Source organism: Brachionichthys hirsutus, chromosome 18 (genome assembly GCF_040956055.1).
Source record: "Brachionichthys hirsutus isolate HB-005 chromosome 18, CSIRO-AGI_Bhir_v1, whole genome shotgun sequence".
Taxonomy (NCBI): domain Eukaryota; kingdom Metazoa; phylum Chordata; class Actinopteri; order Lophiiformes; family Brachionichthyidae; genus Brachionichthys; species Brachionichthys hirsutus.
Window position 1 is genome coordinate 10,928,022 of NC_090914.1, and position 23,623 is coordinate 10,951,644.

The 23,623-nt window shown below is 45.1% G+C and overlaps 1 protein-coding gene across 1 annotated transcript in view; it reads left to right on the top strand.

The window, feature by feature from the left end:
- Nucleotides 1-23,623, top strand: part of LOC137907442 (neuronal PAS domain-containing protein 3) — a 107,361-nt gene that overhangs the window by 74,066 nt on the left and 9,672 nt on the right. Inside the window, exons 6-9 of the mRNA XM_068751779.1 lie at nt 13,173-13,353; nt 20,742-20,860; nt 21,853-22,046; nt 23,388-23,494. Of these exons, the coding sequence (XP_068607880.1) occupies nt 13,173-13,353; nt 20,742-20,860; nt 21,853-22,046; nt 23,388-23,494 (601 nt within the window). The remainder of the gene's footprint in view (nt 1-13,172; nt 13,354-20,741; nt 20,861-21,852; nt 22,047-23,387; nt 23,495-23,623) is intronic.

The following is a 23,623-nucleotide window of genomic DNA, read 5'->3' on the forward strand; positions in this document are numbered from 1 at the left end:
TGTGTGTGTGCGTGTGCGTGCTCACTCCTTCTCGTATTCCTGTCGACCGGTGTGAAAGGAGGCGTATTAGCATGCTGACAGGAAGCTGCAGGAGGTTATCTGGACCTCAGAGAGCTTCCTTTGCCTTTTGTTCTGACTGATCACCGCGGCGACGCACCGGAGGCTGATGGGACGTGGCGCCGGGCTCCGGGTCAGCCTCACAGGGGAAACGCACAATAGATATGGACGCTAAGACATGAAACTCCCTCAAATAGGAAACACAAGTCCAGTGTTTCTGATTCCGGAAGCTCTTGGACTTCCTGAATTTGTCCTCGTGACTCTGCTGCTTTGATTTTGTTTCCGTTTTTGGACATTAGAAGCCAAAGATCAGGGGCGGAGTCTCCCGGCTGTTTTAAATATTTGTTTATTACTGTTACACATCAGAGCCAATCGTTGCGTGAAAGACTTCTTCCTCTGTCTGTCTTGTTGGCGCGTGCATCCATCCATATGCATGCGTCGGCGTGTGCGTCCGTGTGCGCGGTGTCTACACGCGGGCCTCGTGGACGGCGGCCATTGAAATGGATGAAGCCGCTCGGTGAGCAGCAGCGGAGTCAGAGGTGAAGCATGGCGAGGATTTAAAGTCAGATGAGACGCTTCATGCATTACAGACAGACAGCAGGAGGTGAAGTAGGCCCTGTTGAAGGACACACACTCACACACACACACACTCAGCTGGTTATTTAGCTTCGGCTCATCCTTCTTTTCATGCATAAGAGGCGTGACCGCTGTCGGAAGGTGAAGCAAGGTTTCGACCCGCCCGCTGCTCATCCCGTTCAACCCGGCGCCATTAAAAACACTCCAACGTGTTGAGATTCAGGTGGCCGCTTCGCGTTCTTGTGCATTTCAGAGGGACCGAAGGTGCGGCGGGTAACGACGACCTTCACAAGGACGCCCCACCTGAAGCCCTTTCAACACTCCTCTCAAAGAACAAATGAAAACAGTGTCGAACTAAACGATCAGAGGCCGTTTTAAATCCAACAAATATGCTTCCTGTTTCCTGTCCTGATGCCCAAACACACCGACACACACCTGCAGTAATCAGTGATGCTCGGGACTACTTTCAGTGGCGTATTAATCTGTGCATCTGTGCCCTTTGTGGAGCGAGATTGTGTTGATCAATGGAGGAAGATAAATCAGGAATTAACTCACAAATAATACTGTTTTCACTCTGCTCTCCTCTCCTCTCCTCTCCTCTGCGCTCCTCTCCTCTCCTCTCCTCTCCGCTCCTCTCCTCTCCTCTCCTCTCCTCTCCTCTCCTCTCCTCTCCTCTCCTCTCCTCTCCTCTCCTCTCCTCTCCTCTCCTCTCCTCTCCGCTCCTCTCCTCTCCTCTCCTCTCCTCTCCTCTCCTCTCCTCTCCTCTCCTCTCCTCTCCTCTCCTCTCCTCTCCTCTCCGCTCCTCTCCTCTCCTCTCCTCTCCTCTCCTCCTCCTCCTCCTCGGGTTTAGATTTACAGCTGGCCATTACTTGGATGCGGTGGAAGCTGTAAAGAGATCAGCGGCACAGTCGGAAAACAAAATTGATGCTTGTTTTATTGAGTGAGAGTACAGTCTGTGTGTGTGTGTGTGTGTGTGTGTGTGTGGAGACGTGTCTTTATTCCAGCTGGGATCAGAGGAGTCGTTTTTTTAATGGAGGGGTCTTTGTTGATGCTAATGCGCCCCCTCCCCCCCATCATGAATACACAATACAAGGATGTTACGACTTTTTTCCAACTGATCGGAATGTAATCAAGCAATGATTGGCTGATTAGATCAATAAGAGATTACAGAGGTCGGTTCAAAAGTAAAGGGTTAGGAGTGAAAAAGAGAATTTATTTATAATTTCTGTTATAATAATAATAATAATTCTTTAATTTAAAATGACAGGACATAAAAAGATGTCAAAAGAGTCGATGCAAACCTGAGCAGGCAGGAGGTGTGGAAAGGAGGCGAGGTAATGCATCCTAAGAATGAAAATTAAGATCGTTACATGCAAATAAACACATCCATGATCAATCATCTTTATTGACAAGCCCCAAATTGATTGACACTTGCCTTTCGGGCGGCGCCGGCCGATCGATGTGTTTTCCCATCGATCAGCCGGCGAGAGTCACCGATGACACGCGGAGTGAAACTGACCTTCCGACGGCCGGCGCTCCTTTCCTCACCTGACATCTGAATAAATCTGTGAAGTTAAATCCGTTACCGAAGTTTGTGGAAATTCCAGAGTGTCCTTGAAGACATTATTCTGAGAGTCTTTGAGGATGTTTGATCTGAGTGATTCTCACTCTCTTTGTGTATACTGTATATATATTGTTTCTTAAGAGAGAGAATTTAGTTTTTGTTTCTGATTTTGATTATGTTATGATGTGTGCCTTAAGCCGTGGGCCTTCACACGATTTTATTATGTTTGCATAATGCAGTGGCGGGCGGTCAGGGCCTGCAAGGCCTTCTCTGCTTGCCTAACATAACCAGAAATCAAGAATACATGATCATATTTATGATAAAATCAATTTAATTTTATGTATATATATATATATTCTTCACATTCATGTCATATTATATTCCAGTGATGTATTTTTAGGTGAGAGTTTTTATCCAATCAGCTAGCTTGTGTTGCCAGGCGGATTTCAATGCACCAGTGGCAAATACTATCCTTCCAAGACCTTCAGAATCAGCGCTGCTTGCCGTCTGTGTTGTGTAAGTGAACGGGCTCGTAGAGTTGAGTTGATAGACAGTTGCGATAGCCAAACAGATCACGAGTTGGTGAAACAGGTCCTTCCTGCTTGTCTCAGGTTACAAGTCAATAACGCGTCCTGTGATTGGCTCTTAGAGTTGATAGACAGTTGCAATCAGATCACGAGTTGGTGAAAGTAAGGCCTTCCTGCCTGTGATTGGATACTCCGTGTGAGAGGGCAGCGCTATGCATATTGCGTCATCAGCTAATGCACACCGGTACAGACGGACCTTTACAGAGAAGCTAGCTCTCGTGAGCCGACGTCGTTCAACTCCGGAGCTAGCTAACCTGTCCCAGGTGGGGAAAGGATTGGTACGCCACTTCCAGGCTTCAAACTTTTGGCTTACAGCTTCCGAGAGTCGCTGCAAATTGTTCTGCTGGGAATGCCTTTTGTTTGCAAGGGATTGATTTAATGTTTGGAGCAACACTGGATTTAGGAACATTAAGAAAGGAGAATGGATTTTGTTTTCAAATAACTGTTTTGGGGGACAGCCGTCTTGGTGAGTACCAACATTTTATTTATTTAACATGATAACGAAATAAAATCACAGATATACTGTAAATGCAATGTGTGTAAATAATGTGGCGCGCCGGTGCAGCTGTGTGATTGTAGTGGAAGTACACAACGAGACAAATGTGGCCGTTTTGTTGCGGTCTTTCTTATATTAAACTGCAAGTTTGCAATTTAAAGCTTGCCTATATTCTTGGTGGACTTTTGGACAAATAATGTTAAATTCCCTTTTATTTATAACTTTGATAGTACCACGTATAGTGATAAGTTTTAATTGCTGATGCAGTTTATTGATTTTTAAATGCTCCAGAAAAAATATCCCGTGTTGTACACGATTGAGGTGATGCAACACCCAGTAGTGCGTAAGTGTGTGTTTGTACATTATTTCTAAAGCCGTGGTGTCATAAATGATGGTATTATGAGGGGTATTTATTCAAGTCGGACTAAGTAGGACTTCACTGAAGGCCTAGGTGTAAAATGCACCGCCCGCCACTGGCATAATGATAATAAAGTATCTTGAATCTTGAATCTTGAATCTTTTCCCAGGCGTTATTGGAGTGTGAATGAGTGTGGGAGGTTTTCAGAGGGCTTGATCCATCACCATGGGGACGGCGTAGATCCAGTTAGGAGGGGAACGAGCTGCTTGGAGGAGGTCTGTGCTCTCCATGTCTTTCTCTAGTATTATTTTTACACGACATTGCGTTATTGGAAATTCTTTCTCTAATTTATCTTTAAACAAGCTTCGATGCACACATCAAATCTGAGACCTTTAACACCACACATTCCATATTCTCACTCGCTAATGACACAGGCGCTAATTTCCTAACGCCTCCTGTCATTCCCAACACAAGCACACACACACACACACACACACATACACACATACACACACACCTACACACACACACGCGCACACTCACAGAATGATTAATTCACATCTTCTATCTCTCTCATACAAATACACTCAGTTTCTCTGTTTCACAACAAACTTTCCTAAATTATACACACACACCTCCACTCTAATGACGCATGGGATAATTTCCTAATGCCCCCTCTGTCACACACACACACAGACACACACTTGCATAGTTTATGTTTAGAGTGAGTGATATCCCGGCTATTATGGACCCTTTATTTACACTGGCTTTACAAATGAGCCCTAATTACTGGGTCTTAATGATGCGGTCGGGCGAGGGACGGGCGAGGAAGCGCTGCAGAGATATAACAGGGGAGCGGGGGGGGGGTTGCTTGGAGGGTTTTTTGTAAATGTCAAGAGCAGAGAGTTGATGGCCTCATCAATCCTTTATCCCCGCAAAACACCTGGAGGAGGAGAGACGGGGGAGAGAAGGGGCGAAATTAGTCAGGTAGGGGAGGATGAGGGTGAAAGTAAGCAAAGGGGGATCAGCCAAAGAATGGAGGGAGGCACGATGAGGGGGAGGAGAAGGTTTTGGACCTTGAAGCGTCCGGAGGAGACGCTATAAAGAACACAGCTGAGTCCCACAGAGGGTGGAGGCGACAGGGCCGTTCACGCTCTGCATTCAAGGTGGATGTTGGCGGAGTCTTCTGACCCAATGAGATGGACACAAATCTGGTGGAAGACGACAGGAAAAGGAGAGGTGATGCTCTTCAGTGTTTTGACCCCTCCCAACCCCATCCACCGCCCCTCCTCTGTTTCTTCCTCTCTTCCATCTCTCTCTCTCATTACTTTTCCATTTCCCTCCCCTTTCCTCTCACCATTTCTGCCACTGTCTCCCTCTCTTCCTTGTTTCTTGGCGTCCCTCCCCCCGTCCCTCCCCCGTCAGTGTAATATGGGATAAAGACATTGGGATCGCGCGTGGCCGACTGGTAATGGTGGCATCCCACTTAAATCCACTCATTTAAGTGCAAATCGGTGTCATTCCGGAGCTGGAGAGCAGATGCTAGGCCATGTCAGCATAACTCCATGTCACCACTGGCTAGTGTGTGTGTGTGTGTGTGTGTGTGCGTGTGTGCGTGTGTGTGTGTGTGTGTGTTCACTGAATGCATCAGACACAGTTTAAAATATAAAAAGAAGGGATGGACGGATCAAGGTGAGCGATCGAGGCAATTTAGCGGGGCTTTACGTAAAACATTAAAAACATGAAAAAGGGAGTTTTGAAATTTGATTAAAATGTTCAAATGCAACGAGAAAAGAGATGCAGGAGTCCAATAAAGGTGTAAATGCACAGCTTTTAATTTAAAGTGTGACCTTCTTCCATTTTCTGGAGGTCTTTAATCCGGCGTCGAGAAAATAAATAAAAGAACAAACAGGAATCTGATTTGTTTCTCCTCAATAAAAACCACAACTTTTCAAACGGGCCCTGAACGCATCACCGGGATGTGTGCAGCATTGTACTGTCGATGATTCCTGATAAACACTGGTGTGTCTGTACGCTTAATATCTTTATACATTCCCACCCGTCATTCCGTCTCTCAACGCTCTGTCTGCCGTCGGAACTGACACGGCACACGCCTCTGGTTGAGCGTCCTTTTTTGTTCCCTGTCAGCACCCGTAGAGCTGTACTTTAACAGTAATGGGACGGTGGGGACAATGAGCAGATGGGGCATAAAACAAATGCAGTGCAGATCGGGGACCCCAGTGTAGGTTTGTGTCTGTCTGTCATTTGATATCTCGGGGGTAAATTATGGGATGTCATGGTGGAGAGGCTATTATGTATGTTTCCCAGAACTTATAGAAACAGATGCAGTGTCTCTGTTTGTGCCTTCACTCATCTGGTGTCAGTAAAACGATGTCTGGGCAAGCCTGTAGTGAGACGGGGCGTCCCCCAAGGTTCAATCCTTGATCCCCTTTAGTTTAACCATGCATCAGTTAAATTAGACACTTAATTAAAATCCTATAAAATGAAAACAGGTTGTTGTATTTATTACAGAAGTGAGCTGAAGATGAGGAAGAGGAGAAGCGTTTCCAAAGTAAGGAGTGGAGATTCAGGCGACTTTAACACTCAGATCTGAGCCTGGATGACATTCTGGCAAAAAATTATGGCGTTATAGCCGCTTGAACACTTAGTGGGGGGGGCAAAGAAAGGATTTACATTGGGAGGGGGGCGGCGGGGGGTTTGCTCACCTCCACACCAGTCAGAATCTGACTCCCACAATTAAACTCTTCACCGAGATGCGAGACTCTGTCACTTTAATGTTGTTTGAGTGTATTTATGCTGATTTACAGGACTCCAAAGATGCTGCAGACACACACGCACACACACACACACACACACACACACACACACTCTGCAGGCTCATCTGTATCAGTAATAACCTCTTCGCCGCCCGATCCAGAGGAAATCAGCTGGAATGAGAAATTGAAAACAAACAGTGGTTTCAGATAGTGAAGCTTCTCCATCGGCGGCGTCTCCCTCTGTTTGAAGCCCACAGATTGTTCCCAGATCGTATCCAGATACACAATACAGCTCGTGTTCCCTAAGTCCCTGTCTAATAGACAACTCATACATAATCAGGCGCTGCCAAACGGCGGCGGTGAAGGCGAAGGCGACCGCTCCCAGTTGTTTTGCAGATATTGAGACGGCGCTATCGCCATGTTGAGACTGCATCATGCAAAAACTTTTCTCACTGTGCGGCATCGTAAATATGTCAAGTACGAACTCATACAAAGGCCTCGGAGCTTGCAGATGGGCTGCAGGAGGCCAAGGTCTTTGGGCTTAAGGGCTGGAGGCGGCGTCTACCTGGGCGTGAATGAAAGCAGTATCTGCAGATCTGCGTCTCGGGCCGGCAGCGTTCCTCTCTGATTTCAAAGGTGGCTTTGATTGACGGCTGGAGGCCGCAAGGGGACCCCGCCCCCTACCGTGCATGAAAGGATGACCATGTTCCAAAGTCAGATCTGTTGGATACAAGTCATTTCATGTTTGTTGTGCAGAGTGAATGTTCTCCACACGTCTGCGTGGGTTCTCTCCGGGTTCTCCAGGCTCCTCCCACCACCAGAAACACGCAGTAGAGGTGAAGCGGGCGTGAACCTGAGTGTGATTTGTTGTGTCTCTATATGTAGTCCTGTAATTAACTGTCGGGGGTGAGCCCCGCCTCTCGTCCAAATCCAGCTGGGATAGGCTCCACCCCTCCCGTGACCCTGAAGAGGACAGGCATGCCGTTCCAGAACGTTAATGAAAGATCACATGTGTGTCACATGTTAATTACATACACTAATATGTAGATGAAGAACTGGCACAGGAAGTGAAGTCCATTCTACTTCCTGTGAATTCCATGTGTTCACATGTGAAAAGAAAGAACAAAGAAACATATCCAGATGGAATTTAGGATTAGTAAAAGAAAAGACGGAGGTAGAGAAAAGGATGCAAGGAAAAGAGAGGAAGCAGAAACATTGTTTTTCTTGTCAAGGTCACGGCGGCTGAACGAGGAGATCCTCTGGGAACACCGCTGTGTGTGTGTGCGTGTCCTTTGTCTCTGGGAGTGTTTGCATTTTAAGCCTTGTAGCGGCTCACAACGGGCCACCGCAACGCATTTCAATTGCTGCTCCATTAATTGCCCCGTAGACACACACACACACACGCACACACACACACACACACACACAAGCTGCTGTCCGCTGAGAACTGTATCAACACGTGAGCAGCAGACAAACACGCACACGCTCCCGTTTATAGAAACTTAGACAAAAAATAAAAGGCTGAGCTGTAGACACACACACACGCGCACACACACACACACACACAGTCTGCTGCAGTTTGAAAGTTGTCAGTTTTGTGTTTTTTAATCAGCGTGTCTGATGTTGAATTAATATTGATTGCTCTGCAGTCCATTACCACAACTCGTTCTTCCCTACGGCCTTCTTCTGTCTTCTTCTTCTTCTACTCCTCCATCTGTGCATCCTTGTCTGCACACTCCTTTCTTCTTCTTTGATTTCACCCAACAGATATCACAGTAGATTCACTGGAAACATTCAGTCTTGTGCCCGGATGACATCCACCGAGGATCGAATCAAAAGCGCCTCACAAACGTCGGAGTGTCCCTGAACACAACACAAAATGACCGAAAAGTTGAGTGAATTTTTGAGAATTAGGTGAGAATGAATTTGGTTTTGTTAATCCGTTATTCCGGGCTGATGTCATTCCCCTTTCCAGCAGATATACTGGGAATCATTACGTTCTCTGTATTAAAATGGCTGCAGGGAAAAAAGAATGGTGGATATTTATAATAAATATACTTTTATTATGGCTGCAGGCTTGTATATTAGTGTTTCGTGGCGAGGATCCCACACTCCTCTTTTCCACTCTTCGCCCTTCAAAGCCTCCCATACAAAAACCTAACGGGAAAAGACGGCTGATGTTTCCCGCCGGGCGAGCCGCGACACAAAATGCCCGTGAGGCTGCAATGTGATTGATCACAAAAAGCACTGAGTGATAATTTTTTAACTTCCCGTTTTATCGCAGGCTATTCTCATGTTAATTACTCCTACACTGGAGGCTAGCCCAGTGTGTCTGCGCTGCATCCGCCTCATTATTGGGACAACAACGGGATACTGGATTAAAGTCAGGCATCACACGCCATCCAGAGTCCACCATCGCCCACTCGCCTACTTGATCTGCATGCCCTGCATTTGAAACCAGATCAAGATTGGAAAACATCCATCCGTCCATTTTTATCCCTGCAGTGCCAGCAGGACTCGGGCATTCAAAAGGTTTCCCAGCTCCTCCTGAGTGATCCCGGGGCATTCCCAGGCCAGATGAGATATTGAAAGCTTCGAGTCCCGCCACGCATTAGCATTAGCATTAGCATTAGCATTAGCATTAGCAAACAGTCTTAGATGTCATTACAATTGTCAGAAAACAGATGAACGTATACGATGTGTGTGTGTGTGTGTGTTGCTTAAGTAATTTTCTCTGCTTGATAGGCTAGACGGGATTTAGCCCTGAGCAGTTACACACACACTCACACTCACACACACACACACACACACACCACCTGAAGCGCTGCATGATTTATTAACACCCTAAACAAATTAAATCTCCTTAATAAAAAGAATAAGCGGCGGTGGACGTATTAGCACGAGGAACACGATAAAGACGCTCCTCCATTGTGTTCTTATCACGCTCCCATAATGCACTGGGAGGAGGGGTATTGGCGCCGGCATTTGGACATTCCGACACCGGGCTTATCGGCGTCTGGGGTCCTTGCTCTAAACATTCAAAGGCCGCCATTGTTGCGAGGCTGGAGGAGAACAGTGGAGAGATTTGTAGGTTCTTAGAGGACTCAGTGGATTTTGTGAATTAGAGAGCGAGATGGAAAATAAACGGCTGAAAGAGAAAGAAAAGGAGGAAGAGGACGGGGAACAGATAAAGACAGAAAGAGAGTGTGAGTGTGTGTTTTCCTGTCGCCATTGAAGACGCATCATCCAATCAATGGAAAGGTAGTATCACCTTTAAACCAATCAGGAGGCAGAGCAGATTACTGAACAATCTTGATTGACACTGTGTGATTATAAATTGCAGCGCTACTTGTTGATACACAAACACACACACTCGAGGTGCATTCAGGTGCACTGATGCAAGTAGGACATCTGATTGTTTTGACCTGTCAGAAGGAAATGGTTGCCAGCGTGCCGGCCGCCCTCTCCTGGGTGTCGTAACGACACGTCTAAACACGGACGATGAATTCAAGCGTTCAAAACAAACCAAATTAACGATGCAGGTGATGCATTAGTTCATCTCTCATATCGGCTCGCCTCTCGCTGCGCGTCGCTCACACACGATGGGAATGCTTTCAGTGCTCTGTTTTGTTTTGCCTAATAAATCACCATCTATCAGGCCTGGCTGACACACACACACACACACACACAGTATGGAAACACTTCATAATAGACTGTTCATTTTTCATCCTCTGAGCTGTTGACAAGGAAAGTGTTCAGTGTGTGTGTGTGTGTGTGTGTTTACTGGCATAAGTGATTCGTCCCTATTCATCTGACTGATAACACACTGGTGCTGTCAGCTGGAGTCCACCTCAACACACACACACGCACACACGCACACACTAGCTACTCATGTGAGACACTGCTGTATTAACAACCTGCTCTTTGGTGTAGCTGTTTTAACAGGAAGTTGTTGGTTCTGATTCTGAATTCAAACATTTGTCCATTTCAAACGATGCGTTCACGGACGGACGCGTGCATCCAAGCATTTATACATTTATAGCGACGTCATAATCAAGAAGCCAGCGAAGACTCATAATATTTCAGGGAGACAGTTCACCATTCAGAGAGGAAATGAAGTGCTGAATTCTGTCGTTTCTCCTTCCTCCTTTTCAGGGAGTTCAGAGAACCATGAATAATTAACAGAGGAGCCATTATGCACTATCAAACTTAGAATATTACCCCACTTAGCTCATGTTTAATACTGTAATTAATTCTGAACCTTGTGAGCCAACATCAATTTATTTGATTAGTGCTTTGCAAAGTCACATGTTTTTCATTTTATTCATTGTTTTAAGATGCATGTGTGTTTATGTGTGTTTGTCTGCGTGGATTTTTAATGTTTCCACGTTAATTAAAATGTGATCCATTGAGTGAAAAGCGGATTAATGGGAATTCAATGCTTCATGTCTTTTATTTTCACGTGTGCACAAAGTTAATTTAACATTAGAGCAGAAAAATGGAGGCTTGTTAGCTTCCTTTGTGACCTGGAACAGTCTGGATGAAAATGGGCAAACAAACATTTAACCAAACTGAAATATGCAGAAGACAGTTATAAGAGCAGCTATATGAACAAACTCAGTGTGTGTGTGTGTGTGTGTGTGTGCGTGTGTGTGTGTTGACATGGTTATCACCGTCATTCTTATTGTCTTTTGTCTCTTGATGTCCTTGCCTCGGAGGACGAGTGGCGCGATACATTCTCCGTTTTTGTTGTGTTTAATAAGTTTTATCTGAAAACACAAAACTCATCCTGAAGCTGATGAGAGTGAGTTGAGTTTCTACGCGAAGGTCATTTCTGGTGTCGTTAGCGCGTTCTTCAAAGGCACAATGACTTTGACTCCTTTAGGAATCATATCAGGTTTTTGATATTTTTTGTTAAAGACATTTCACATCCTTTCCCTTTGTCCTGGAAGTCGTCTCATTCCGGCGTCTGCCGTCTGCAGAAGACAAAAGATTTCAAAACATTATAATTCTATTAAACGACTTGGCCAACCTCCCTGCGGATGACTGGAAGGATAACGTGATGTATCACAGTCGTGGTTGCCAAGTTCTCTGTGCTGATTAAAAACCTCTGGTTATTGTTTCCATGGAAAGCCGTGTTCCGACAGAGGAACGTCATTCTTCATTGAATCAGTGTTGATTTCCTGTCCAATCAGATATCAGGTGTTCTCATCAGATGGTCACATCCACCCCAACACTTTTGTTAGCATATCTTGAAGCTGTAGCTGTAGCATCTTGAAGCTTTATTCACTCTGCTGTAAGTCTTCCCTCCAGCATGATCAGTCTCAGCCGGGTCATCAGCCGCCGCCACCACCGAAGCACCAAGATCAGCTTTTATCTATAAGCCATAAACACACGTAAACAACCATCATTTCTTACCGCTGACTCAATCTTCTAGGGCGTGGAATGTGCGTCTTTAGTCTCACAGAAAGTTTTGTCTTAATTAGACTGTATATCGGAGCGGTATATTCGACAACGGTAATGAGTTATTTCTCCATATTACTTTGAAACTGTTGTTGTGGTAAATGTCTAAAGGTTTAATTCCATCTCTGTGTAATTAGCTCCAACAGTGACTTTATGTAAAATAGTTGCACCAAGTTTTAATTGATTAGAAGGCAGCGTGTTATTTTAAGGAAGAATAATGTAGATCCAATTAGCACTGTAACATGTAAACATAAACTCCCATGGTGCGTGTGTGTGTGTGTGTGTGTGTGTGTGTGTTTGATTCAGTGCTCATTCTCATTTCTTAATCATCACTTTCTGCTTCAGATGAGACTTTATGAGGGGACTAAATTGCCTTAAAGGGATTTCTTATTAAACGGATTACACCCATGTAATCCCCTTAGTCCCAGTGGACCCCCAAAAACTTGAACACACACACACACACACACACACACACAAAGTCATAGAGTACATAACCAGATTAGCATGTGGAAATAAATGTGTGCAATGTTTCTGACACGCTACAAATGAAAACACGCAGGATAATGACTGAGAACATCTGTCACATGACTCCGTTGAAAATATGTGTGTGTGTATGACACAAAAAGTGTTGGGTGCGCGTTTATAACCTTGAATCCGTGTGCGCGTGTGTGTGCAGTGTGTATGTGCGTGAATGTAGCGTAACGCCAAGGGTTTGGCGGTGTTCCCTCGCCTCATCCCCAATTAACAAAAACAAATCCGCCTCTATCTCCACTAATGAGAGTCTTTAAGGTGAAGGGACTCCGTATTTATTTAAAAAGAAGAAGAATATTTATGCCATTTCCATAAGAAAGGAACACCGCAGCTGATTCGCTGAGGGATGGATTAGGAGGAGTGGGAAGAGAATAAGATGGATTGTGGAAGACAAGAAGGAAAGAAAGGGGGAATAATGTAAAGAGAAGCGAGGCGGAAAGTGAAGGGAAGAAGGAAAAGGAGGATAGATAAATGGGCAGAGGATGAAGTGAATTTAGAGGAGGCGGAAGAATATTACTTAAAAGATGAAGTAAAAGAAAAGAGGATGAGAAAGTAGTAAAAGAGACAGAGGACAATGATGAAAGGCTTCCTGAGAAAAGAAAAAGAAAGGTTGAGAGATAAAGAAGGCAAAGAAATAGAGAGGAGATTAAAAGAGGAAACTACAGACGAGTTCAGATTTAAATGACATCCAACCACTGGTTGGAGAGAACCGATGAAGAGGAGGAGGATTAGAGAAATGAAAGGTGCATCTTCCTTTCTGCAGGTGGAGGTGACCGGCAGCAGTGCGTTTGATTACATCCACCCTGGCGACCATGTGGAGACGGCAGAACAGCTCGGCATGAAGCTTCCGCCGGGACGAGGGATGTCTCTGTCCCAGGGAGCCATCAACGAAGACGGGGCGTCCTCAGCTTCATCGTCTTCACACTCCGAGACACCCGAACCAGGTAGGAAATGAGGGAAGGGGGACGGACGACTGTTTTGTTTGTTTCCTCACAAAGCAGCCGACATTTAGCTTAGCATGAAGGCTGGAAATATTACGAACTTTAGCGTTTCTCTTTGTTCCAGTCTTCATGCTAAGCTAAGCTAAGCTATCGCATGCACAGAGAGTTCTATCTGTGCAGGAACACTTCTGGAATAAGCTGCACCGAGCTCAAAAACGAGCAGAACCACAGGTAGAACTACCGGTCCTTCCTGTCGCACCCTCTCGGTCTTCCCGCCCTTGTTTCCAAATATCCCAGCATTCCCTGCTGCAACTTCTAATCAGTATTGCATCATGCATCATCGCCGTTCACCGGGAAAGGACACATTCCTCATTTGGATTCTTTGCATTGCATTCTTCTATCCTTTCATCCCTCCATCCGCTGCACCACATGTTCAAGATTTTTCCTGCCATTGTTTTTACCATACTCGCTCTCTCTCTCTCTCGCTCATGTGTGATGATAATTTAAGTATTAGGAGAAAATCCATTTATAAATTAAACAAAATGACTTGATAACCATCAAGTCCCTTAGTTCATCAGCCTGTTCAAACAAGGAGGGGAAGATTGGCTTTGCAGCGACCGGGGTCTTCGGAGACGGAACGGTAATTAGATCTGCTGCAGATTTATTCTGGGCTGATTGGTGCTGGTGACGGTTGAAGGAGGAGGGCTTTATATTAATTGGACTTCCACGTTTGACGTTGTTGTTCCTTTTCCCCCCTCCGCTTTCTGCAAACCCTTTGCGCCAAAATGGAAGCGACGTGAGGATGTGCTGCGTATCGCGGTCGTCAATGCCAGTTTGTCTGGAGTGGGAGGTGGAAAACAGAGAAGATCTAGAAGGATGGGTGTCTCCTGATCATGATGATGTCTCCCAAAGATATAAACACACGGAGGAGAAAGATTGTAACAGGGGTTTATTTGAGATTAACCAGAGAGGAGAGGGCGAGGACAAAGGTGTTTGCGTCCCCCATCTTAATTTGTCTAGAGAGGGAGATTGAAAGAAGAAGAAAGACAGGCGGGGGATGTAGGGACGTGTTTCAATGTGCATGAGTGCTTAGCAATGTTAATTTGTCAGAAGGAAAAAGGAGAGACAAGGGACGCAGGAAGCAGTGGTTTCAGATGAACATGTATGAATGTGAATGGCCGATCCCCGGAGAGAGAGGGAGAACGGAGGAGTGCGATTCATGGATGTGCTTTTTAATGCTAATTTGGGTGGTAGAGCGTTGGAATGAAAAGGAGATGGAAGAAAGGATGAGCGGGAGGAATTTCATATGAGTGTTTCCCAGGAGGATCTGGGGCATTTGTCTGGTGTAACAGGCAAGTTCATCTCCCCCCACAGATATGTTGAACTATTTTAATTGGATGATCAGGATAAAGGGATACTGGAGGAGCAGCAGGGATTGTTTTCTGAGACTAACACCTTTAATCCTTAAGTTTTCTCTTCCTGTTTGCCCATAAAGACCAGAAAATCTATAAAAAACATACAGATGCGTGAAGTGAGGGAAAACCTCTCCATAATTACGTCCGCCGAGGCGGGGGTTGTGTGTACTTTTCTAGTTAATAAGTTGTATCTGTTATCGTTGAGGCGGAGGGCAGGTACCACAGCTGGCCACGATGGGGTGCTGTGATATTTCGGATTCACTTTTATGAAGCTGTCGTGTTGTCTCTTTTACGTCTGGGAAAGTTGTTTGGAATTCTGTTTAGTTAACTGCTATCTCTGTGGTCTCACCACCGAACACAACAAAAATAAAGATTGTCGTAATTGTTTTTTATCTATACTTGCTTTCTTTACATTGAATTCTCTCCTCCGGACAGGAAGTAATTCATCTCAGCGGTCTACATCATTAATTCTCACTGCAGTCGATACCCGGCTAACGCTACGCCTGCTAATGCCAAGCGAGCCTTTCCATTTTTATACATTGTCGTTTCCTACTCTTATTTTTCATTCTCCTCCACTTGCTCATTGAGGTGTCTTTGTTTCATTTGTCCTTCGCCTGCATTGCTCCATTCATCACCTCCCTCCTCCTCCTCCTCCTCCATTCACTAGGGAGGCGCCGATCGATCGACTTTGTTTCCCTGAGAAGTTTTGTACTCCGGATGCCAGTTTGCTATTTATGCTAATGTTTAATTTTATAGCTGCTTTGTTTATTTTATTTTTTAGAGAACCCTATTTGGACCCCAAAAATGATCTGCCTTTTCACTCCAAAAATGTTATTGTTTTGAAGTGACCTCCATCCTTTGGATGAAGCTGCTGCTGCAGGTAGCATGCTAACAATCATAGCTGTTAAGTTGCTTCTACTTAGTCATCCAGCATCAATAGAATGTCCTCTTCGACCCCGCCCATCAGGGACATCACACAGGCTAAAGCAAGCACCCAGTTGCTCCTTTTCTGCCTGGCTTTCATCAGATTGAGCCGGGCCTTCCTCCGGTTAGCAGCCGGGGCTTACATCACATGCGCTGTCGTATTATATCAGACAACGGACCCGGTCCCTTTTAATTAAAGTCACGCCCGTGAAGCATTAAAGCTGGAGTTAAAAAACGGGATGACCTTGGAAAGAGAGCGATCGCCCTTTGAAGCGCCGCTGCTTTCAACACTAAAAGAGAGTCATCTTTACAAGCACTTGACGCAATTTGACTAATATGAGTCCGACTGAGACCGGGACGGTCCGTCAGTGAGCTGATGACGAGAGGCCATCATCAATCGTGCTTATTGAATCTGAACTTCAGCATCGCAATTCAGGACGGCCATTACCGTATTTGCCTTTGAGTAACATGCCGGCTGATTCCGCACCAAACCACAAAAGTTTGCGGCTTATTGAGAATTTATTTTCATTTTCTCTCATCACAGTTACATCCGGAATGTGGAAGTCTTGTTGGAAGTAGCAGAAATTCTTCCCTCCTGCTGGAAAACACCCTAAGTTCTCTGCTATTAGCCTTTAGCAGTCTAATCGTCCCCTTATTTCAACATCATAACTCTTTGATTATTGTTGCTAATTATGCGATTAGCACAATGGAGCTGAATAATTCGTCATAATCGCTCACATTTATCATAATTACCCAAGTTTACCGTCACCTACGATTAATGTCACACCAGGCAGCCGCTGGCGGAGGCTGCTGCCCAAGGACGAATCGCGTGTGTGTGTGTGTGTGTGTGTGAAACGTGTTTGTATTTGCATAAGAAATGTCACTTGGACTCTAGGACAGAAGGCAAAGGTCAAATTTTACAGGGCACACACATCTTTGGTTCTTGACCCTCCAGGCTTCTTTTTTCTCTTTGATCATCCATTCATCATGTTATTGATCGCCTCCATCGGTTTCTTCACAGCTTCACGGTTCTGTCTGAAGACCGGTTTCCTCGTCGTTAGCTGACAAACTTCTCACTTGGCGGTTCTTCACAACTTGTCGCTATGTGAGCGGCTGGCATTCCTTCTCCGTGATGCCTTCAGGAACAGTATAGGAAGGTCCAGCTGAGTGTTTTCTGGAACATAAAGCAGTTCAGTCCTTTTATTTTCCAGAAGTACAAAATGATTTAAGTCTAGTAAATCCTCAAAACTCTGAACTCGCAGGGAGAATTAGTCACAATAAATTTAGCAAAAGTGCTCAAATTAATTAAATCAGTGTCATACTATTTTTTTATCTTCTTTTAAGAAAAGCAATAAAACCACTTAAGGCAAACAAAGACTTTTCAAAGGCGTAGGATTACTGCCGAACCAGAATTATCCGTTTGGTTAAGTTTTATTAAACTGCCGCCCGCCCTCTGCTGCTCTAAATGGAAGCCTCACATTCCGTAATAGCCAATCAAACGCTCTTATTTTTAGCGTTTTCTAATTAGGCTCCTTAACGAGAACGGGCCTGTTTACAATGGAGCCAGGGCTGCTCAGATAACAGCAACCAGAGGACTGGGCGGCTCCGGACAGCGAATAAAGCGCTCCTCTGTGCTATCTCTCCGTCACAGCGATGATAAAACGGAAACTTCTCAAGGTCCAAGACTTAACTTTAAATTTGTGTAGTGTGTGTCTGTGTGTGTGTGTGCACGTGCATGCGTGTTTGTACTCAATTAAACAAAGTTTAAAGAGAAGGACAGTGTGTTCAATGCAAAGAAAAGGTGAGTGTGTCTTTGAGGTGTAAAATGACAAATTGTAAGCGGCAGGAAGTCTGGAACAAAGAAAGAAGGGATGACAAAGACGAAAGGAGGAAGAAAGGCATTTCATGTCTTTTATAAAAGGAGGAGGAGATAAGGAGGTGGAGTGATTTAAACAATGAGACAAAGGAAGCAACGTGAAATAGAGTAAATTGAGAGTCACACATTTAGCAAAGTATGAAGTACTTTATTTTGAAGGGCGCCTATTTCCTTCTCTTGAAGGTGTGATGATGATGATGAATATATTTATTAGATAGAATGTTAGGGTACAAGTACAGTCACACAGTAGCATGTATTACAGTACAAGTACAGTCACACAGTAGCATGTATTACAGTACAAGTACAGTCACACGGTAGCATGTATTACAGTATAAATACAGTCAAACATCCTGTCTAAGAGGAGCATTTCAAAAAAGCCATTGCGGTCTTGTTTCCGTTGAAAGTCCTTAGTACATAAATCATCGACATTTAACAATACAAATAAATATAAAACCAATATTAAATTACTCAATTGATGCAAAATACCAAAAAAAAGAAAAAATATTTACACCACACATGCAAAATAACAATAAATTTAAAATAAATTACATCACAGATGCAAGATAAATGTGCATCTCAGAATTGGTTTCTTAATTTTCCTAATTTCAATTTCATTATTTTTTGCATTCTACGGTGTCATGCAAGAAGAAAATAAAATGTTTGATAGAAGACGATCAGACGATCTTCTCCTCCTCCTCCTTCTTCTTCTTCTACTACTACTCCCTTTCATTCTTCCTTCCTCTATCACTTCCTCTGTCCCCGTCTCGGGGGGGGGGGGGTAATTTACCTTTCTTACTTTTTACACTCTCTCTCTCTCTCCCTCACACACACACACACACACATTTTCCTCTGTACTCTGAAACTTGTCAAACTACATAAATGTTACTGTAAATTTCTCCTTGTCTTCTGTTTCCTCTTCATCTCCATCGTCTTCCTCATACTTCCTGTTCTATCCTTCCACCCGCCACTTCGTTCTGTTCCTCCACTTCTCTTCTTCTTCACGTCCTCTATCTTCCCACTTTTCCCCTTCCTCTTCTTTTCACCTACCCTCCTCTTCCTCACCACCCTATCCGACAGATCTTTTCTTATCCTCCTTTTCTCCTCTTTTTTCTTTCCCACATCCTCCAAATCATCACTTTGTCATTCCTCTCCTCTTCCCACTCACCCCTTTCTCCCTCCTCTTCCAGTCCCAAACTTCTCCCGCACCTCTTTGTCCTCCTCCGCTTTCATCCTTCTAATCTTCCTTTATCCTTCTCCTCCTCTCCTGCTGTGTCTCCTTTACTCTTCTCCTTCCAGTCTCCCTCCCCCCTCCCCCCACTGCCCACCTGTCCCTCCTCTTCCTCCTCCAGCTTCAGTAAACTGAAAAATTATCACTTGGGCTTTACTCCATGACACAATTTGTCAAATGCTGTCTGATAGGAAACACTTTCTTTTCATAAGGGAAGTCTCGCCTCCTCTTCCATCTCCTCCCCCTCACTCCCCCCTTCCTCCTCCCCCCACCTCCTGTACGGTAGCAATTCAATTATAGCTGTGGAGGCGATAGTGAGCCGAGGAGGCAGGAATATGACAGGACAGTTACAGAGTGTTTACACAATTAAACCTTCATTGACAATAAACTCTGTTTTTGATGAATACGTGTGTGTGTGTGCAAGCCTCAGCACATTCGTCATGCTTGCCTCTCTCCTTCCTCCTCTCTGATATCCCGCAGCTCCTTCTGCTGTTGCTCCCTGCATAAGAGGAGGAGGCAGGAGGAAGAGGAGGAAAAGCCAAAGCGAAGGAGGGAGATTAGATTGGAAAAACCAGTGGAGAGAGGAGAGAAACGGAGAAACGATGTGTAGCTGGAAGTCACGGTGCAGGTTTAGTGTGTGTTTAGCTTAGCTTAGCATAAAAACAGGAAGCAGCTAGCTTGACTCGGTCTGTTGTTTTAAGTTTTAGGAGTTACACACTTCTTGCCACAGTGCAGTTGACAGGTTTGATCCCATCAAGTCTTTTCAGAGCAAACTTGGCAACCTGCGGGGAAGATTCTGGATGCTTCGTTAGTTCAACAGGAAGTAGCTTGAAAACATCACCTGTCAGATCAATCTGCCTGCATTCATGACCTGGAAATGGCTCTGAGAAGTTTGACGATTGTCAATGAGATGGATTTTTCTATTAGCCCCGCCCATCGAGTCAAACATGGCTTCCGGAGGTCGTGACGACCTTGCCATCACTCGCCTCGTCTCAAGCTTCATGTTATCAGTCGGACTCTCTGAACCAGGCGACGCTATTAGACTCTCTGACAATAATGGGCCGTCCCGCCGAGAATTTACATGCACACACACACACACACACACACACACACACACACAGAGCATTCTGGGTATTGTCCAAAGATCACATGTCTAGGTGAGTTGTTCTTTTTAATTAATAATTTGTCCTTCAAACGGGGGGAAGTTTCGGTGCCGTAGATAATTGGGTCCCAGAGCCGGCCCGGCGCCGGCAGCCACCTGCTACCTTTGTAGTGCTAATCTTTGTCTTGTAGGAGCGCCATCCCCAAAGACGCGGCGGCGATGAAGGCTGAACGAGCTGAATGAGAAAACACCTCTGAATCCCCACATCAGCCTCCTCCTCCCCCACCCCACCTCCTCCTCCTCCACCCCACCTCCTCCTCCTCCATCTTCCTCTTCTCTACTTCTTTGGTCGTGTCCAAGTTCTTTGCTGTCCTCCTCCCTCCTTCTTTCATATCCTCCGGTTTTTCTCCCCATCCCACTGATCTTCTACTCCTCCACTTGCTCCTAAAGCTCATCTTCCGCTCATTGCTCGTCATCTTCTCTTCTTTTGTAAACTTTTGTTGATGATGTTTATTTCCTGATTCTCTTCCTCTCACTTGTCTTTTTCTCCGCCCTTCTTCTTCCTCCCATTTATTCTCTCTCAAACTACAGCATCCACCGGAGATGTGTGTGTGTGTGTGTGCGCGTGCCGATGAGTCCCAGCTAACCTCCAACAACAAAAACAAGATTTATTCAAATGTCTAAAACAACATTTTAAAATTTCATTAACAAACATGAACCAAAAATATGAAAGTTAATTCAATTCCGTCCCTATGAATGTAATTCTTTCGTGGTTTATATCAGCTCCTTCCTGTCCTTTTGGAACACTGGGATGAGCGGGCCGCTGTGTGTTTCTGTGCTTCCCAGTGGAGTCCAGCAGTCCCAGTCTCCTGTCGCCTGACAACACTCTGGAACGATCCTTCTTCATCAGGATGAAGTCGACACTCACAAAAAGAGGCGTCCACATCAAGTCCTCAGGATACAAGGTGAGACCACCGGACAGTCCAGCAGCCGTCGTTGTCACGGCAATGGTTTCAAACCTTAAAGGTTTGCTGCTTCTGCATTTAACAAACGCCACTAGTCAGAAGATAAAATGGTTGTCACGGAAACGGTGTCATTTATCCGGTTGTTGTGTCCACATTGAAACAATTGTCACTCCAGATGTTTCACATTAAAATAGGAAGTGGAGAAATTAAAAGCCCCAAGAAGGAATAAAAGTGATCCATAAAACTTGCCTTGATGAAACAATATTCCTGATACCATCAGTTCTTAGTGGATTGAACGACGGACGCTGATGAATTAGTGCTGTTTTTATTCAACTGAAATGGGAAGGAATGTTACATTTTTAATTGGGCCCGGATAAAGGACCAGATTCCCAGTTACGGCGATGGAAAACCGTCTCCAGCGGAAACCTCTTCAAATGAAAACGGAATGTTTCTCACCTTCACGTTAAATCTGTAACAGGAAATACTTTAAACATTCAATTATTTACATCTAAACATCTGTGTGTGCGTGCGTGTGCGTGTGTGTGTGTGATCATGTTCCACCTGGCAGACTAAGATCAGATGCAAATCACAGCAGAGACGGAGACACACATAAATATTCATTCACACGTATGCATATATTACTAAATACATTTACACACACATCAGTGTGACACACACCCACACACACACAGACACACATCAAACAGTCAGTCGTTTTAAGGCCTTTGTGCTGCAGGTGGAGGAAAGCTGATTCACCCTCCAGACATCTCTCCTCCTCCTCCTCCTCACCATGTTCTTACGACTCCAGGAGGCGATGAAGCAAAGCTCAGCATGTCGTAATAAAACGGTTTCTGGACCCAAGAGTAAATCTGTGTCCTGATGACGTAGAAATCTGCTTCAGATAATGATCATGACAACAGACGCTGACCCTGAGCCACTGTCTTTCCTTCTGTTGGCCCCTCCCCCGCCGTCTGTCTGTTCGACCTGGTCAGGTGATCCACATCACGGGGTGTCTCCGCCTCCGGATGGCTTTGACGCACAGCCGCTCGGTGCCCAATCAGATCATGGGGATGGTGGTGGCGGCCCACGCCCTGCCGCCGCCCACCATCAACGAGGTTCGCATTGACTGCCAGATGTTCGTCACCCGAGTCAACATGGACCTGAAGATCATCTACTGCGAGAACAGGTAGAGCACGTGGACCGGACCGCGGGATTCTGAGCCCAGGATGTTTGCAGGTGTGGAACAGAAAACCGCTTCCTGCTTCCTACCTGCCGGTGAGGGAAGCCACCTCCCTTTCGTCATGGCGCCCTACTCAGAAAGTCCGGCCCAATCCCTCCCGGTTTAACAGTGAAATATGTTTCTGATGGATCCGGCTGCTCCTTTCTGTCCAGATAAAGCTGATAGCATCGGGATCTCTCTCTGAAGCCAACTGGAGAGATTCCTATCAGGCCAAGGGGAGGGAACGGAAAAAAGAAACCTCCATGTTTTATTATAAAAAGTAATAGCAGACAGATTGCTTTTTTTGAGGGTGCAAAAAGGACACAATGCGAGGCAGATGATGATATTCAACGCGGAGTGACAGAACGCGAACAGACAAGCGTCACTCCCATTACAGCCCCATTTTCAGGATGAGTTTTTTTCCGGGGAACAGAGTGTGCCGTTATCTGCCTGCCAGACATTAGTCTCCCCCCCACCCGTCCTCCGTCACAATGATACCTTGGAAATTGTTCTGTCTATCCTGTGGCGAATTTGCTCAAATTAAACCTCTTAAAGGCAATGTGTGTTACTTGTACAATAGACAGATTGGCTCCGCTCGCTGTCGTCGGGTTATTAGTTTTTCTTCTTCTTCACAGAATCGGTCTTTTTAATCGTCGAGTACTGGAATGGAGAAGATGGGTTTATGTGTTTTAAAGTTTCCCAATTTTCCACTTCCAGGCAGTTCGGTGTCACGCAAATACGAACACGGGAACACGTGCGCGTCGTCGGGACGATGAGCCGTCGATGCTTGGAGGCGTCTGTTGGAACCTTTGCTTTTTATTTGGGAAAAAAAGGCAGGAGGGAAATTGCTTTTGTTTTTTTAAGTAAGAAAACATAAATATATATATTTATGTACCATTTTTTCCTGACAATCTCAAGAAATTAGCTAAAATGTTGGACAAAAGCCCCAAATATCATCCCTTACAACTTTATTTTGGGATTGTTTTGGGTTTGCGGGTTGCACAAATAAATTGCACAAAACCCATCAAAATTATTAAAGTTTTCGTGAAAATTTTAATTAAATTGTACTTTAAAGTGGATCCAGATGAAGAAGCTCTTTCGTGTCTTCTACGTCCAGGTAAAACAGGTGCATCTGCAAAGGTGCCGACAGATTTGAATGAAAAGGTTTCCCTTTGGGATCAGGTGATTTTATTTTGAAAAGCCAGTGGAACAGGAAACGCCAGCTGTTCTGGAGCAGCTGTCTGAGATTGGCCAGCTTTGGCTCGCTGTCTTTCACCTGTTGGTCTTACTTCTATTCGTGTCTTTCAGAATCAGCGACTACATGGACCTGACCCCGGTGGACCTCGTGGGGAAGAGGTGCTACCAGTTCATCCACGCCGAAGACGTGGAAGGAATCAGGCAGTGCCACCTGGACCGTGAGTACTGCCCGACCTCGACTCCCACCGTCTTGGGAACAGGCCAATAAGACGATTGCGTCAACGAGCTTGTTCTTTTTCGCTATTAAGTGTTGGGATTCAAACATCCATTCATTTTTTGGACCGCGG